Genomic DNA, 15,463 nt, shown 5'->3' on the forward strand with positions numbered 1-15,463 from the left:
AAGGCTAATTGAGTTTGAAATTGGTAAAGTAGGTAGTTCAGTTACTAATTGGAGGATAAGATAAAGTAGCGTACCTATAAATTTTTCCTAAATTGTGTTTTCGAATTGAAATTTAGAATTGAAAGTGATTATATAATAAATAAATAAATAAAATTTATACATATGAAAATCATTTCAAAATAAAAAAGTAGGTACTTATCGGAAAATGTTTTTGTGGGATTTTCTTTAATAAGTACCTACCATGATAAGCAAATGTACTTATTATGAAGGTCAGTATTACAGTTAAGAATCAATTGAGACAATTCTCGGCTATGATCAAAGCTTATCATGTCAGTGACCACACCTTCCATTATTCATGGCATTTGATAATATTTGGAACATAAAGCCACGACCAGACGCTTTGTTAAGTATGATGGTTCGTCATGCATGCTTGAAGATATTTTCGGGCAAAACATCACTCTTTTTTCATCAAACAATGGTTTGTGGCTCTCCGTGTAACATGAACATTAAAAAAATGCATTTATCATGAAGAATTGTAGTTTATACGGTTTGATATTTTATTGATAAGAAGTTTACTTTAGATTACTAAGTCTGCACTTATCATAGTAGCGGAACATTCATTTGATTGTTTGCCTCTTGAGTCCGAAATGCTTGTTATTTATCTAACCAGCTTAAGTGGGATGAAATACTTACTTTTTATTGTTGTGACCGTCTTAAATAGTTGTTTCAGATCACATTTTTGTTTTCCTTGTATAAATATTTCGTTTACACGTGTCAAGTCCTATTTATTTGTATTGATTGTTAAATGTATTTTTATATAGTTATCCTTAACTAAATGAGTTTATAATTGTCATCGATATTAGAAAGTATCGATATTAGAAGTAATAAAATGTTATTCCAACACCTAAGGAAGCCATATCTAGGGGTTATACGGCGATGTCACCTCGTGCAGGGCGGGCGACCATGACAGAGGGCGGCGCGGGCGCCTCAGTATTCTTTAGACTTCCGAACTAGCATCAACAAATATCAACCCTTATGCAACAAATAACTTTTTTTTATGCCAACCATGGCATGAATGCAGCACGTTCTTAAAAAAAAAGAGTGTTCCAAATTCAAAAATGCGCGGTTCGTCGTTTTCTTTTTCGTGAATTCGCGTTCCATTTTTTATAATTATTTTGTAAAAAGTGAATTAGTAGACATGGCGGAAAAATTAAATGAATATCAAGGTGTGACGGGACGTTTGCACGGTGTAAGGGATAAATATAAGGAGCGGTGGGCGCAATGGAAAGAAGAGCACCCGAGAGGTATCCGTGAGATGCTGAAGGAACATTTTTTTGGTATACCGACGTCAGATGAGCCACCGGACCGTGTGTATGATAACAGCGAATATTGTGATTTGTTTAGGTAATATTATTAAATTTAAATACCTAGTCATTCATTATTTATAATATATATAGTCATAGCTGAATTTCGTGATATAACCCGACTAAAGATGTTGGAAAAGTAATAATTAATATTATGCTCAGTGATTTCATGAATCATATTATTTTGTTAGTTAATAAAAATTAATACTTAAGTACCTACCTTAATCTATTTTTGACCAATAGAAAGCGTTAAAATATGTTAAGGTCTAAATTAAATCAATCGAAATGATATTGGTTATTTACATTTGAACAGTTTTTAATGTTCACTTTTTAATGACATTTTAATATATTTTTTGTCTATGAATTTTATAAAATTCAACATTTTAATTGTATGAAAATACATGAGAAGAAATAAACAAAAAATCCTTTTAACAAGAGTTAAAGTTAAACAAACAAAAATTTTATATTTGTTCCACGCTTCGCAATTATTATCTACCTACCTTTAATTTGAAGCTTTTTTCACAATTTTCCACACACATTTTCATTATTTGTATATTTAAAAAATGTATATCATCATGTGAATTGTTTAAACATGTACTACGCATTATAATAAATAGAATCAGATAACCTAATTAGATTAATTACTTCGTTACGAATTATTAATATACACAAGGTTTATATGTTGCATCTATAATATAAAAATGAATCGCAAAATGTGTTGGTAAACGAATAACTCGAGAACGGCTGAACCGATGTCATTAATTATTTTTTTATAGTATTCCTTGAAGTACGAGGATGGTTCTTATGGAGAGAAAACGTAAACATGTACCATGGGCGAATCCGGGGCGGACAGCTAGTTTTAAATTTAATTAAAAAATAAAATAAAATAATTATCTATTTAAATAGTTTGTAAAGAAATTATAAAAAATATGTTAATTTGTTATTTGTAATCGACGCTACGTTAATACACACATATTATGTATTTATATAATATAAAAGTTAAAGAATGTTCTATTAACCACTTATCCATACATACATTTATTTATACATTTTATCCATTATCTAAAACCAATCCTTTATGTATTCTAGGCGAAAAAATAGGATAGAACTCATGCGAATATCTGCCGCAGTCATGGGTATAGAATTTTCATATGCCGGCGAAACGGCGTTCGTGTCACCAACCCTACTTCAAATTGGTGTTCCTCATCAGCAAATGACTTTAGTGTGGGCTCTATCGCCTTTAATAGGCTTCTTTATGACGCCTCTGTTGGGCTCTTTGAGTGATAGATGCAACTCTAAATATGGGAGACGACGACCCTTTATCGTTATGATGTCTATTGGTGTTTTTCTTGGTAAGTATGTAGGTTATTGGATTAGTGTATAGTGGAGTTATTATTGCTATAAGATCAAAGAGTAGATGATTATTAAAAATGCATATCGCTACATAGTATAAAACAAAGTCGCTTTCTCTGTCCCTATGTCCCTTAATTGTATGCTTAAAACATTAAAACTACGCAACGGATTTTGATGCGGTTTTTTTTTGATAGATAGAGTAATTCAAGAGGAAGGTTTAAGTATAAAATTTATTAGGTTTTAGACAAAGTCGGCGAAGCCGCGGGCGGTAAGCTAGTTTATAATTAACTGTAAGAAATGTAAGATTTGCTGTAGAGTTGCTACGCCGTAGCACTTAGTATTATGCAATTTCGGTATTTTTTTAAACGATCAATGACATGATCTTCGTAATTTGTAGTCAGGATCTATTTTATACACAGACTTCATGAAATACCTTGTCATTTGTTCTATAAATTACGATATATCAATTCAATTATTTTTAAGATAAATAAAAAGCTTTTTTAAGTTTATAATAGTATTTATTTCCTTTTCAACAGATATTTTACAGTATACTATTCATGACCATAATTTCAGGTCTCATCCTAGTACCAAACGGCGAAGACATAGGGTACGCGTTTGGGGACTTAGGGTCCATAAACAGAACAAATGTCCCCTCAGCGCTGGGCCCTCGTAGTTCCGCGTTAGAGACGCAGGGCACAAACCATCACCCTTGGGGGGTTTTGTTCACAGTTTTGGGTACAGTTCTCTTGGATTTCGATGCTGATGCCTGTCAGAGTCCCGCGAGAGCTTACCTTCTGGATGTTACTGTACCGGGTGAGTATAGCTGTATAGAAATTATTTAGTAGGTACTAGCCCAACGGCATTGTCTGTCTAATTGCCACTTTTTCGTGTTTTCTTTCGATAAGATTCTTCCTTCTTAGATCATTCGACCTTTCTCCATAAGATTCTTCCTTGTGCCTTAGATCATTCGACTAATTCGGCTATTTCTTTTAACGTTAAAAAAAAACCAAATTGGTAGAGCCGTTCTCGAATTTTACGTTTAGCAACACATTTGGTGATTCATTTTTATTATATAAATTGGGTACAGATCTGTACCTCGGTATTATTTTAAGATTAAGGGGATTAATTTATTATGTTACGTTAACTTATTATGAGAAAAATCTACCTGAATTAAACGTGAAAAGTGATTCATGAATGATAATAATATCTTTATTTTCGTAAATAAAAAATACTATAATTGTAGATGACTACAACCAGATACATAAAATCCCTATGAATATTAAGTATATCTATGAATTTCCGTTATATGATGTCATATTCTAATAAAAATATATCAAGGAGATTTTTAAAGATTCTTGTATCATATCGCCGCTATGATTGATTGTACTACTTCAGATAAAAGATAATTTAAATAAAATGTACCTACCTAGATTGTGTGTGGAATTTGGAATACGTGTAATCGGTTCATAGTAACAACAAGAGAAAAAATTAGCATCTTTTAAACCTTTTTTGAGGAGTTACAAACAACTGGATTTATTGTTATCAAAACATTTTCTTATATAGACTTTAGAATCATAGTTTCCGATGGAAAGATTATTTTATCAGGCGTACTTAAAGATGTCGATCATATTACCGGCTTATTACCATATCTAAAGGAAGCTAGGTATATTATCTTTGTATGGAAAAAACATTTTAGTTAATATCCAATGATATTCGTTCGGCACTGACGAATACTCTGACAATTTCCTAAAGATTAAAATATTTTTATCTCTTAAATAAAACCCATTTTGTTGAAAATTCTTTTAGTATAAAACAAAACACTCATCAATCAAATTTACTTTTTTCATGATAACATTTCAGGTAACATATTCATTTAGGTAGGTACCTTCCTAAGAGTATATTTTAAGAGTACTTAGAGTACTCTTAATTTGCTATTTAATATTAAAAAAAAGTTAATTCAATGATGATATACCAATTAGAGAATCAATAACATTGCACACCATATAATAACACTAAAAGCCTGCGAGAGCATTGCTCCTATTTCACCGCGAACTTTGTGACCTCTTTTTGTGTTATCTCAATATTTTAAATAAAATTCAGTTTCAAACGTTTTGCTTGCTATCCTTAACCCAGATTGATAGACGTGGGCAGTGTTTAATTAAATATTTATTTGCTACGTCACGGCATGTGACTTGAATTCAGCCTGAAAACAAGCCACTATCATTTCCTTTCGCAGTGATTGATCTATCTTAACAATATTTATTTTGGTATTTTCCTCTTGGCTATTTGGTTATCACTGATATATTCATGTAAATAGGTACAGTTTTGGTACATTTAAGTTATATTAAGGTTAGACATGTTTGCTGTTCTCAAACGGTACTATAGAATTGATATATATATCTATTTAAATTGTTGTTTACGGTTCGAATAGAAAAAAGTAATGTCAACTAAATTAATTTCACAATATTTACAATTATTAAAATAACGAATATCTAATAGATGTTCTATTAGATATTCGTTATTGTCCTATGAAGCCTGTGTCCTTCAAACTAAATACCTAATAAACAACAAACAAAACAACAATAGGTAATTTGTGAAAGCTTGCTAAAAATTCCGATGTAGGTAAATCTCGGAATCTATAAGCTACTTACGAGGGTTTGTGCTATAAATACCTGAATTGCCTTTGAAGTAGTCGATAATGGAATTCTATATTTTCGTCCTTATCTCCAGTGTAAATTTATATGACGTAAAACTATTATTAGCTTAGCGTCAAGACTAAGATTGAACGGGTAATGGCAGATTATATAAGGTATTATTTTAGTCGTTAGATATTTTCATTCTTGTGATAGATCTTGCCGGCAAAAAAATATTAGTTTTCAGTCAATTATAATATAATGTAGCTATTACAATCTAACTGATTTTAAATAACTTTATAAATCAATATAGGATAGTAAAAATGCTTACAACATATAATCAAATCAATATAGTTTTAATCGAATCAAAACATTTTTTATATTAGTAGGTACTACCTAATTAGTTTCCATTCCAGCTAGTTTGTCAGTTTACTGCACTCTTGAATGGAAGGATTTAGTTAATTGAATAATAACTTAATCATTAAAAAAAATATTGTGTGGTTTTATGAAACCACGGTAAAAGTGAAACTGTTCGAACGGTTCCGAACACTGCTTTGTGTAGCGCATGTCGCGTGCCGAACTGCCGAGTAGGTATACCTACTCGGCAGCCGCGATACACGCGACATGCGCTACACAAACCAAAAAGTTTGAGACGATGTAATAAAAGTTTCACTTTAAAAAATTATTTATATAAGGGCCGATTTTTCAATCCTTGGTTAAAATTTATCCGCCCAATAAAGTATTACACGAACATTCTAAAATGTCACCTGTAAACTGTCAAATACGGATAATTAGAATACATTTTTGAAATGGTAGTTTAATACGCGATTCGATGAATAAGTTTTAACCAAGGATTGAAAAATCAGCCCTTATATAACTAAGGTTAATTGAATAATAACATTAAAACTGTACCAAAATTATGCGCTAGCTAAAGATTAATGAAATTTAATGTGCAAGTATCTCTAGAGACACGTCTTGTTTTGGGATTTTCCAAACGTGTTATCACGAATAACATGAGATACCTATCTATGGGTTTCTTTGATATAGTAGGTACTTCTATATATATACCAAAAAGAGGTATCTTATTAGAAAAAGAGTGTAATGTATGAACTGTGTTCCATCATAATATTAATATTTTTAATTGTGTAATAGAAACATAATTGATACATAAAAAGGGAAAATCTGATACACCCAAAATTATATTTGACTAGCTTTGCGCATACGACTTCGACCGCGTTTCAAATAAAACTCGCATAGGTTCCCGTACTCGTGGGATTTTCGGGATGAAACCTAATATGTGTTAATCCAAGTTATCCTCTATATGTGTGCTTAATTTCATTGTAATCGGTTCAGTAGATTTTTCGTGAAAGAGTTACAAACATAAACACCTACACATACACATACATCATCAAAAACTTTCGCATTTATATAATACTAATAGGATTTATACTACATAGTAGGATATATTTATTATCTTGAATTCAAAATCTTTGGATTTATATGAATTAAGAAAGTTGTCTATAATTTATTGAATAAGGAAAAATACATAAAAATATACCTAGTCAAGAAATTATGAATAATGCTTGTGAGCGAAATAATAAAGTAGATAAATACTAAGATAAGGAAATAAATAAACACACTTATATAATTGTAAACGATATTATTTATCTTTATTTTTCTCGTTTTCAGAGGACCACGCGAAAGGCTTGAGTACGTTCACGATAATGGCAGGACTGGGTGGTTTCATGGGATACGCTCTGGGCGGGATCAACTGGGATGAAACTAGCCTTGGTAATTATTATAGTTTTATTATTTATTTCGTAAGCATCAATTTTACAAATAATTCATCATTATTGTTCGAAAATGTAATAGAGTCCATTTATGTATCGTATGATTGATTTTTTACGGTCTACTATAGTCTACAACCGAAAGAATTTTTCAAATCGGACCAGTAGTTCATGAGATTAGCGCGTTTAAACAAACAAACAAAATTTTCAACTTTATAATATTAGTATAGATTCTACATTTCACATTATTTTTCTTAAATTAAAATCGTTTTTTATTTATACAAAAACAGCGGTGTTATTATTAGTACTAACCAAGGAGGGATTGTTATAAAGACTTTTAAATAAATGGTATAAGAACTTCTAAACTACATACAGAAAATAAAAAAATCTCTTCCCAAAATTTCAGGTGACTTCTTCGGAGGGCACGTGCGAGCAGTGTTTTCTCTAATCACAATAATATTCATAGTATGTGTATCAGCTACAATAACCAGTTTTAAAGAAATTCCTTTGGATGAGTTGCATCAATATGAAGAATTTAGAAAAAGCGATGAAAGTCAGGAACCTCCGGTAGTTCAAGTAGAGGGTATCCAGGAGGAACAAGTGGAAAAAGATGGGTTGATTAAGGATGGCACTGTTATGTATGGAGCGTTGGAACAGAATGAGGTAAGGGATGGTAATGTTAATTAATATGAGGTTTATAGTAATTATAATAAAAAGAAAGATAATTTTAATTTACTTTCTAGTTTTAAATAATTTTAGCTAGCTTATTAAGTTTCAACTCCTTGCTGCTAGAGAGGTTAATAGAGCCTCTGGGTGGGTTTTTTTTCTTATTTTCCATGGTCCCCGTACTTTTCCCTTAATAATAAAATCGGTTTATACCTACTCCAGGGTCCCAGTATCCCGATCCCCGAGGGCCACGGAGAGCCACTATCACTAAAGCACTACTTGCGCATCATCATGATGCCCAACTCCCTCCGGGTGGTGTGTCTCACCAACCTCGTCTGTTAGACGCATTTTTAAAAAAACGTTCTAGATGCATCCTTAAAATTTTATTATTAATAGTAATCGGATCCTTTCTCTTTTTTAATGGTATGGGTACTTTTCTTTAGATTATTGGTTGGGTGTTATCGTCATTTTACATGGTCTACTCCAGGGTCCCAGTATCCCGATCCCCGAGGGTCACGGGGAGCCACTATCCCTGAAGCACTACTTGTTGTCCATCATCATGATGCCCAACTCCCTCCGTGTGGTGTGTCTCACCAACCTGTTCTGTTGGATGGCTCACGTGTGCTATTCACTGTACTTCACCGATTTTGTTGGTGAATCTGTGTATGGTGGTAATCCAGCCGTGAGTATGCTTTTTGTAATGTTTATTTGTTTTTGGAATACTCTATTATAATCTTTAGTGTTTAAAATAGAATATATTTTAACTTATTACTTAGGTCTTTAAATAATTGTGGTTATATTATGAAGTTTATTTAGTACTTACTGAAAAAAAATTGGCCAGATTTATTAAATCACAATCTGATGGAATAATTATTTACTATGATCTCTGTAAATCTCCAAATAATCTTAAATAAATAAATCTAAATCCTCTGCAGTATAAGACAGTCACACCTACATCGTATTTTCAAGAAAAGACGAATGAGTCAGAATTTTTTATAGAGAACTTCCTATCATATTTATGGGCTTAAATTTTATGACTGAGTTTAGTTAAACAGTTATTTGATCTAACAAACTGTTTATTAGAGAAGGATTAAATGAATATGGCTTCTTGGTAATGTTGATCCATAGTACGTCAACAATTTAATATTATGAAATAATTTATAAGCGATTTAACTTACTAAACTGTTTAACTAAATCCTGAATACTGTTTTCAAAGAACTTATTATTAGATGTTTGAGGTACCTGTTTGAGGCTTACGAAACCTTCAATTTATTTATATGATTACGACAGCAGCCTCAATGTATTTCTATTATTATTTTTGTGTAAGGTCTTAAAATATATTTTGCTGCCTCTAAATTCAAATCTTTTATTTATCATTATTTAAGAGTTACCTCTGTAGTCCTACTACTATTATAAAGGCGAAAGTTTGTAAGTATGGATGTATGGATGTTTGTTACTATTTCACCTAAAAACTACTGAACCGATTACAATGAAATTTAGCACACATATAGAGGGTGACTTGGATTAACACATAGGATAGGTTTTATCCCGGAAATCCCACGGGGACGGGAACTATACGGGTTTTTCTTTGAAAACGCGAGCGAAGCCGCGGGCGGAAAGCTAGTGTGTGATAAAAATGTAGATCTATATTTTATTTCTCCTAAAATATATAATTCTATACATGTGGCTACAAGTTTTGCTCGATTATTTCCAACAGGCGCCAGAAGGTAGTGAGAGTAGAATCAACTATGAAGCCGGCGTTCGTTTCGGATGCTGGGGAATGGCTATGTACTCGCTGTCTTGTGCTTGTTATTCTACTATCATTGAGAAGCTGATAAAGAAACATGGGTAAGTAGGACCTTATCCTAAACACACACAGACCTTTGACCTTTCTAGTTTGTGTGTGTGTTTGTTAGTAATAATGGGGTTTTGTTTAATTATTAATATTTAAAATATTCCTTGATCGTAATACAGAAACATATTAAAATGTGTTGCGATTTTTTTGGGTAACTACCATTTAATTAGTCATTAGAGTACCTATTTTTTTCTTTATAAACTATTCTATATGTGGGATATAAAATAAGGGATTTTATATTATGTTTGTACTAGTAAATACTTGAGGTATTGAATACTGTCGGTTTTTTAGTCGAAAAATAAAATTAAAATTGGTTATAAATAAAATTGGTTCCAGCTAGTTAATCAAAAAAATACAAACAGTCAACAGACGCTTTATTGTTTGCTCAAAACATCTCGCTTACCTGAAAAAACTTTGTCCGTGATTTCGTTGAATAGAGAACTTAAAATTAATTTAATATAGGTAAACATTGCGAGGTCGAAACGAAGCCTAACTATCACGAGTTAATATGGCTTCTCAGTCTAATTATTCGATATAATTGGGTTTATCATTGTTGAATTAATCGCCACATTGTAATTAAGTTCGATATATTATGTGTATGTTGATTTCATTATGATATATGATTTCATATTCCTATCATCATCTATCTGAAAGTTATCTATAATCAAAGCTAAGTAGCATTTTTAATATCAAGCACCTTTAAATTAGAGCAATTCCAATATAAAACATGAATGACTGGCCGGTTCGCTTGGTTGATAGTGACCCTGCCTTCCAAGGCACGTCTGATCGTGGGCTAGATTCCCACCCGGGGCTATAATTTGTGTGATGAACATAGATGTTTGCTATGTTTCTGTTTGTTAATTATCTAGATAAGTATTTATTTAAAACTAGCTTCCGCCCGCGACTCCGTCCGCGCGGATGTCGGTCTTCGCGTGGATGGTTATTTCTCCATTTTGAGTACCTCTGTCAATAACATCTTATAAATATCTATTGGATCCAATTCCCAAATACGGCTAGGCCTATAATAATACGCAACGTGTGTTCGCGGTTCTACGGAACAACGTCTATGGATAAAACTGAAAAATTAAGATTAATTTTTTTCTACGTATTTTTCCAGGATAAAAAGTATCCTATTTTACGCCCAGGATAATAAGGTATAATTATACCAAGTTTCATCGAAATCGAACCGCTAGTTTTCACGTGATGCCTTCACATACAGACAGACAGACAGACAGACAAAATTTTTTTTAATCACATATTTGGGTTTGGTATCGATCCAGTAACACCCCCTGCTATTTATTTTTTCAATATTTTCAATGTACAGAATTGACCCTTCTACAGATTTATTATATGTATAGATTAAATAAATATGTATGTTCATCAGCCATCTGGTTTCCATAACACAAGCGAAAGCTTAGTATGGGATCAGATCATGCCGTGTGTGAAAATAGTCCCGAATTATTTAATTAAGGTAAATTATTATGTGCACTAAGATGAACATTTCATCTTAGTCCTATATTATATGAAGTTAAATTTATTAAAACAAATAGCTTTAAACCTTGGAGATTGTAACTGAATGGCCATTCTTGAATATCATTAAATTATTTAGAAATTCTTGGAAGCTTTTAGACGTAAGTAAGTAATGCTCTTAGGTAATGCTTTTTAAATATGAAAAAAATATTCGAAACGATTTTTATATTACCTATCTATTTACTTTAAACTTGACTTTGAAATTTAATAGGACAAGACTTGACATTCATTCTTAAATCATTTTTGTGGCTTCTCATGCTCTAGAAATTTTTTCATGGCCCAGTTTTTTTTGGCATTTTTTTATAATAAAATTAATACTACGGTCTATGTCCTTCGAAGTTTTTACTTTTTATACCGTGATATTACGAAATAAAATATATTCTCAATATTTATTTCTTTGAAAATTTGAACGCCTGCTCTTAATTATAAGCATTTGAAGCTCTTTAGGTTTTTGTCTATTGTTACTGTAAGTGGTAAGGTGCTATTTTTTGTCATTAAGCATGTTGTATTATATAATAGGCTCCCAGGCTGGATTGGAATTGTATCAGAATTAAACTCGAAAGTTCTGTTTTTGATATCTAAAATATTACGAATGATATTAAATTTCCGTATACTAGGTACTTTTAATGCAAATTAAGAAATTTAATTGCATATTATGATTTATGAGCAATTTTTGGCTTATTTTTATTCTCAGCTTTTGTAAAGAGTAGATAGATCAAATCGTCAATAATTTTATTTAATTATGCATGTTGATGGCCTCATAATAACCATTTTCAGAAATAATACCTACCATTGGCACCATCTTTCACCAAAATCTCCATAATTAAGTTAAATTCGATTTTATTACTATGTGTTTGTTTTTACGACACAAATAAATAACAATAGTTTCTCCAATTCAGGGCTAAAAAGGTATATGTAGGTGGTCTAAGCACGTACAGTTGTGGTATGATGCTGCTCTGCATCTTGCGGGCTCCAGCTGCTGTACTACTGTTCAGTTGGACTGCTGGGGTCATGTACTCCACGTTGTTCACTATGCCGTATTTATTGGTGGCTCATTATCATGCTACGGGAATGGTGAGTTATTTTTTAATCTTAATATATATATAAATCTCGTGTCACAATGTTTGTCCTCCATGTTCCAACTCCAGTTCGATCCAACTTGAGAGATAGGATAGTTTAAACATGTAGGTACCACGGGCGAAGCCGGGGCGGACCGCTAGTTATTATATAGGTTAAAAAAGCTATTCGTCATAATTTATCGTGTTGCATTTTTAGTTTGTCGCTATATAATATAATAAAAAAAAAAGCTATAGGAGTTATCACTTTCAAGTCACTAGTATAGTACCTATTAATTAAGCACTTATTCGTCGTTTGTACTTCCTGTTAACGCTTTCTCATCTTCATATAAATGGCCCTCTCTTTAAGTTTTATTTTCTATATCTGTATTGTTACCCGTCAGCTTTAAAGCTTGTTCTAGACTCTAGTGATGACATGATTGTAAAAGAGCTAACTGTAGCATTCCGTCGGCTCTTCTGTGTAGAAACTGCTTTCAAAACTAGTTCTAAATGGTAACAATGTTATGATGATTCAAAAGTGCTTCTAGAAGGAGTTTACGCGAATAAATAAATGTTTGAATTTGAGTTTAGTTGCCTTGTTTTTCAACCAGAAACTAGACGCAAGAACGTAAAATGTAAAAGGTGAAATTCTAGAGATATCTCTAGAATTTTACCTTTTCTGTTTAGTTTTATCTAGAGGATATTTTAATCCATCATTCCTACATTAATTCCGTCTTATTATAATTAATGTATAAATCTGAAATCCAGAATATGAAATCAAGGTACAACATCAAAGAGATTTAATAGAATTTAACACTTTGTAATTAAATCCGATGCTAATTAATGGACTGCACGGTTGTGGAACGTTTCCATTGTATAGTGTAGTCACTCGAAATTTACGAGGTGTTGAAATTGTATGGAATGGATGCCATACAAAATCAAATTACCTACTGCCAAGAAAATTTTTACTACGACTCTGTGGACCACTTTTATACCGTACTACGTGTTATCTTAATGCCCTACAAAATCATATGAATGAAATATTCTCCTTCTACTAGTACTTTTGAAGTCTCAAACTCAAATTCCGTCTAATGAATATTGTGTGTCTATAATAAAGTGTAAATAAATATAATAATATCAATTTATTTTTAATAGGTATTTAGTTTCATTCAGAGAACATATTTTTAAAGAATAGAAAAATTTTAGCTCACGAATGTTTCGAATTCTAATTCGAAACATCGTGGCCGTGGGCTTTAAGCACGTAAAACCGAAAGAGTAGAAGAAATTTGATTGCTCAGGCCGCAGGCAAGATCACGAGTGGCCGAGATACTAGGCGTTGCTCCGGCATGGCAAAAAGACGCGGATCGAATCCAAGTGATCTATTTTTTTTCTATTCTTTAAAATTTTCCCAATAATTTATTTGAACTAGTATATAATATATAACAAATCTTGAAAATATTGCTTTTCAGCTATGAGGCCGCCTTTTATGCAAATTATGCTTTTTTTACTCTGCTTTTTTTCATATTTTGTAGAATAACTAATAAGTAATATAATAATATTTTGTATTATAAATAAACAATTAAGTGGCCACTATTCCTTATAGTGGGACAGCTGCGGCGGGGGCAGCGGGGGGTCGCGCGGAATCGGCACTGACGTAGCAGTCGTTAGCAGCTGCGTGTTCGTAGCGCAGCTGCTTGTGTCCTGCATCATGGGGGTCGCGGTGCGGGCTGCGGGCTCTACGGCCGCGGTCGTAGCGGTCGCTGCTACGCTGGCTGCGTGCGCTGCTGTGACCGCCACACAGATTACGTATTTGGATCTGTGAATTATGTTTTTGAGTCTCAAAATCGGGCTGATGTCTACTATTAATTGAATCTGTATGGATGATATGGTCGTATTTTGTTGGTTGTTGGTTTCTGTGGGATTAGGTTGTCATGTTTTATGGGGGTTAGCAAGTCCGTGTTCGTAGCGCAGCTGCTCGTGTCCTGCATCATGGGGGTCGCGGTGCGGGCTACGGGCTCTACGGCTGCGGTCGTAGCGGTCGCTGCTACGCTGGCTGCGTGCGCTGCTGTGACTGCTACACAGATTACGTATTTGGATCTCTGAATTCTGTTGTACACATCTGTCAATGTGTTATTGTCTACAATAGATCTGTCTGGGTATTATGGTTGTCTTGTCTTGGTTATTGGTTTCAGTGGGATTAAGTTATCATGTTTTATGGGGGTCGGTAAGGTCGTGTTCATAGCACAGCTACTCGCGCTGCTACGCTGTCTGCGTGCGCTGCTGTTACTGCTACACAGATTACGTATTTGGATCTGTGAATTTTATATAGATCTGTCTTTTGTTTTGTTGTCTAAGTTGTTAGTTTCTGTGGGATTAGGTTGTTAAGTCTCAAGGGGTTCGTAAGATCGTGTTCATAGCGGAGCTTCTCGTATGATCTGTGAACTTCGTTACGTTTGTTGTTTTAATGGTTTTCCATATTAGTGTACAAAGAGTTAGAAAAAATAATTATTATAGCTGACAAGTTATTAAAAATGTATTGAGAGTGGGAATATTATAAAATGTTGATAACTTTAATGTTTAATGATATGAAATGTGTAAAATATGATCTCTTTTATTGATAATTATGTTATTGAATCTATTACCTTTATAATATAAACTTGATATACCTATGTGGTATGTACTTATATAATAATTATGTACAATTTCACGACAAATGATAAATTAGTTAAATTTCAAATGAATACTCATTATTTCACTCGTTGTTTGAGACAATTTTTAATTGTATACATTTTTACAGAATATGAATAGCATATTCAAGTCAGATTTTTGTCTGCAAATAATATCTTTATTTAATTATTTATATTAATAAGTATACTTTTAACAATGAATTCACATTCAAGTTAATAATTGCCTATTATAGATAGGGAGGCGAAGAGGGGAATTTTCTGTAATACTCGAGCGTGGCAGTTTAAGATATGAGAGATACCTTAGACCTAATAGAACAACCTTGTTAACTATTTAGCTCTATATGTAGTGACGCGCGCCTAGGATAGACGATCAGATTAGTAAAAAAAATCGATAGTCTGAAATACTCGAGCGCGTCAGATTAAGATATTGGGGGTTGATTTTAGTGTTTTAAGACTAAATTTAACTAATCTGACCATTGGTCCTTGACGCCGCCGAGTTATAGGGTCGCGAACTTGTAAAAAAAAAACGTTAA

At 32.7% G+C, this 15,463-nt stretch overlaps 1 protein-coding gene across 1 annotated transcript; it reads left to right on the plus strand.

Moving 5' to 3' along the window:
• The first annotated feature begins 930 nt into the window (after positions 1-930).
• On the plus strand, positions 931-14,862 carry LOC123693328 (proton-associated sugar transporter A). Its single transcript, XM_045638371.1, has 9 exons — positions 931-1,404; positions 2,454-2,716; positions 3,291-3,530; positions 7,040-7,141; positions 7,544-7,800; positions 8,291-8,485; positions 9,521-9,651; positions 12,088-12,262; positions 13,847-14,862. The coding sequence occupies exons 1-9, from the start codon at positions 1,076-1,078 to the stop codon at positions 14,063-14,065; spliced, it is 1,911 nt and encodes a 636-aa protein (XP_045494327.1). The 5' UTR covers positions 931-1,075; the 3' UTR covers positions 14,066-14,862.
• The last annotated feature ends 601 nt before the right edge of the window (positions 14,863-15,463 follow it).

This window comes from Colias croceus, chromosome 7 (assembly GCF_905220415.1).
Source record: "Colias croceus chromosome 7, ilColCroc2.1".
Lineage (NCBI taxonomy): Eukaryota > Metazoa > Arthropoda > Insecta > Lepidoptera > Pieridae > Colias > Colias croceus.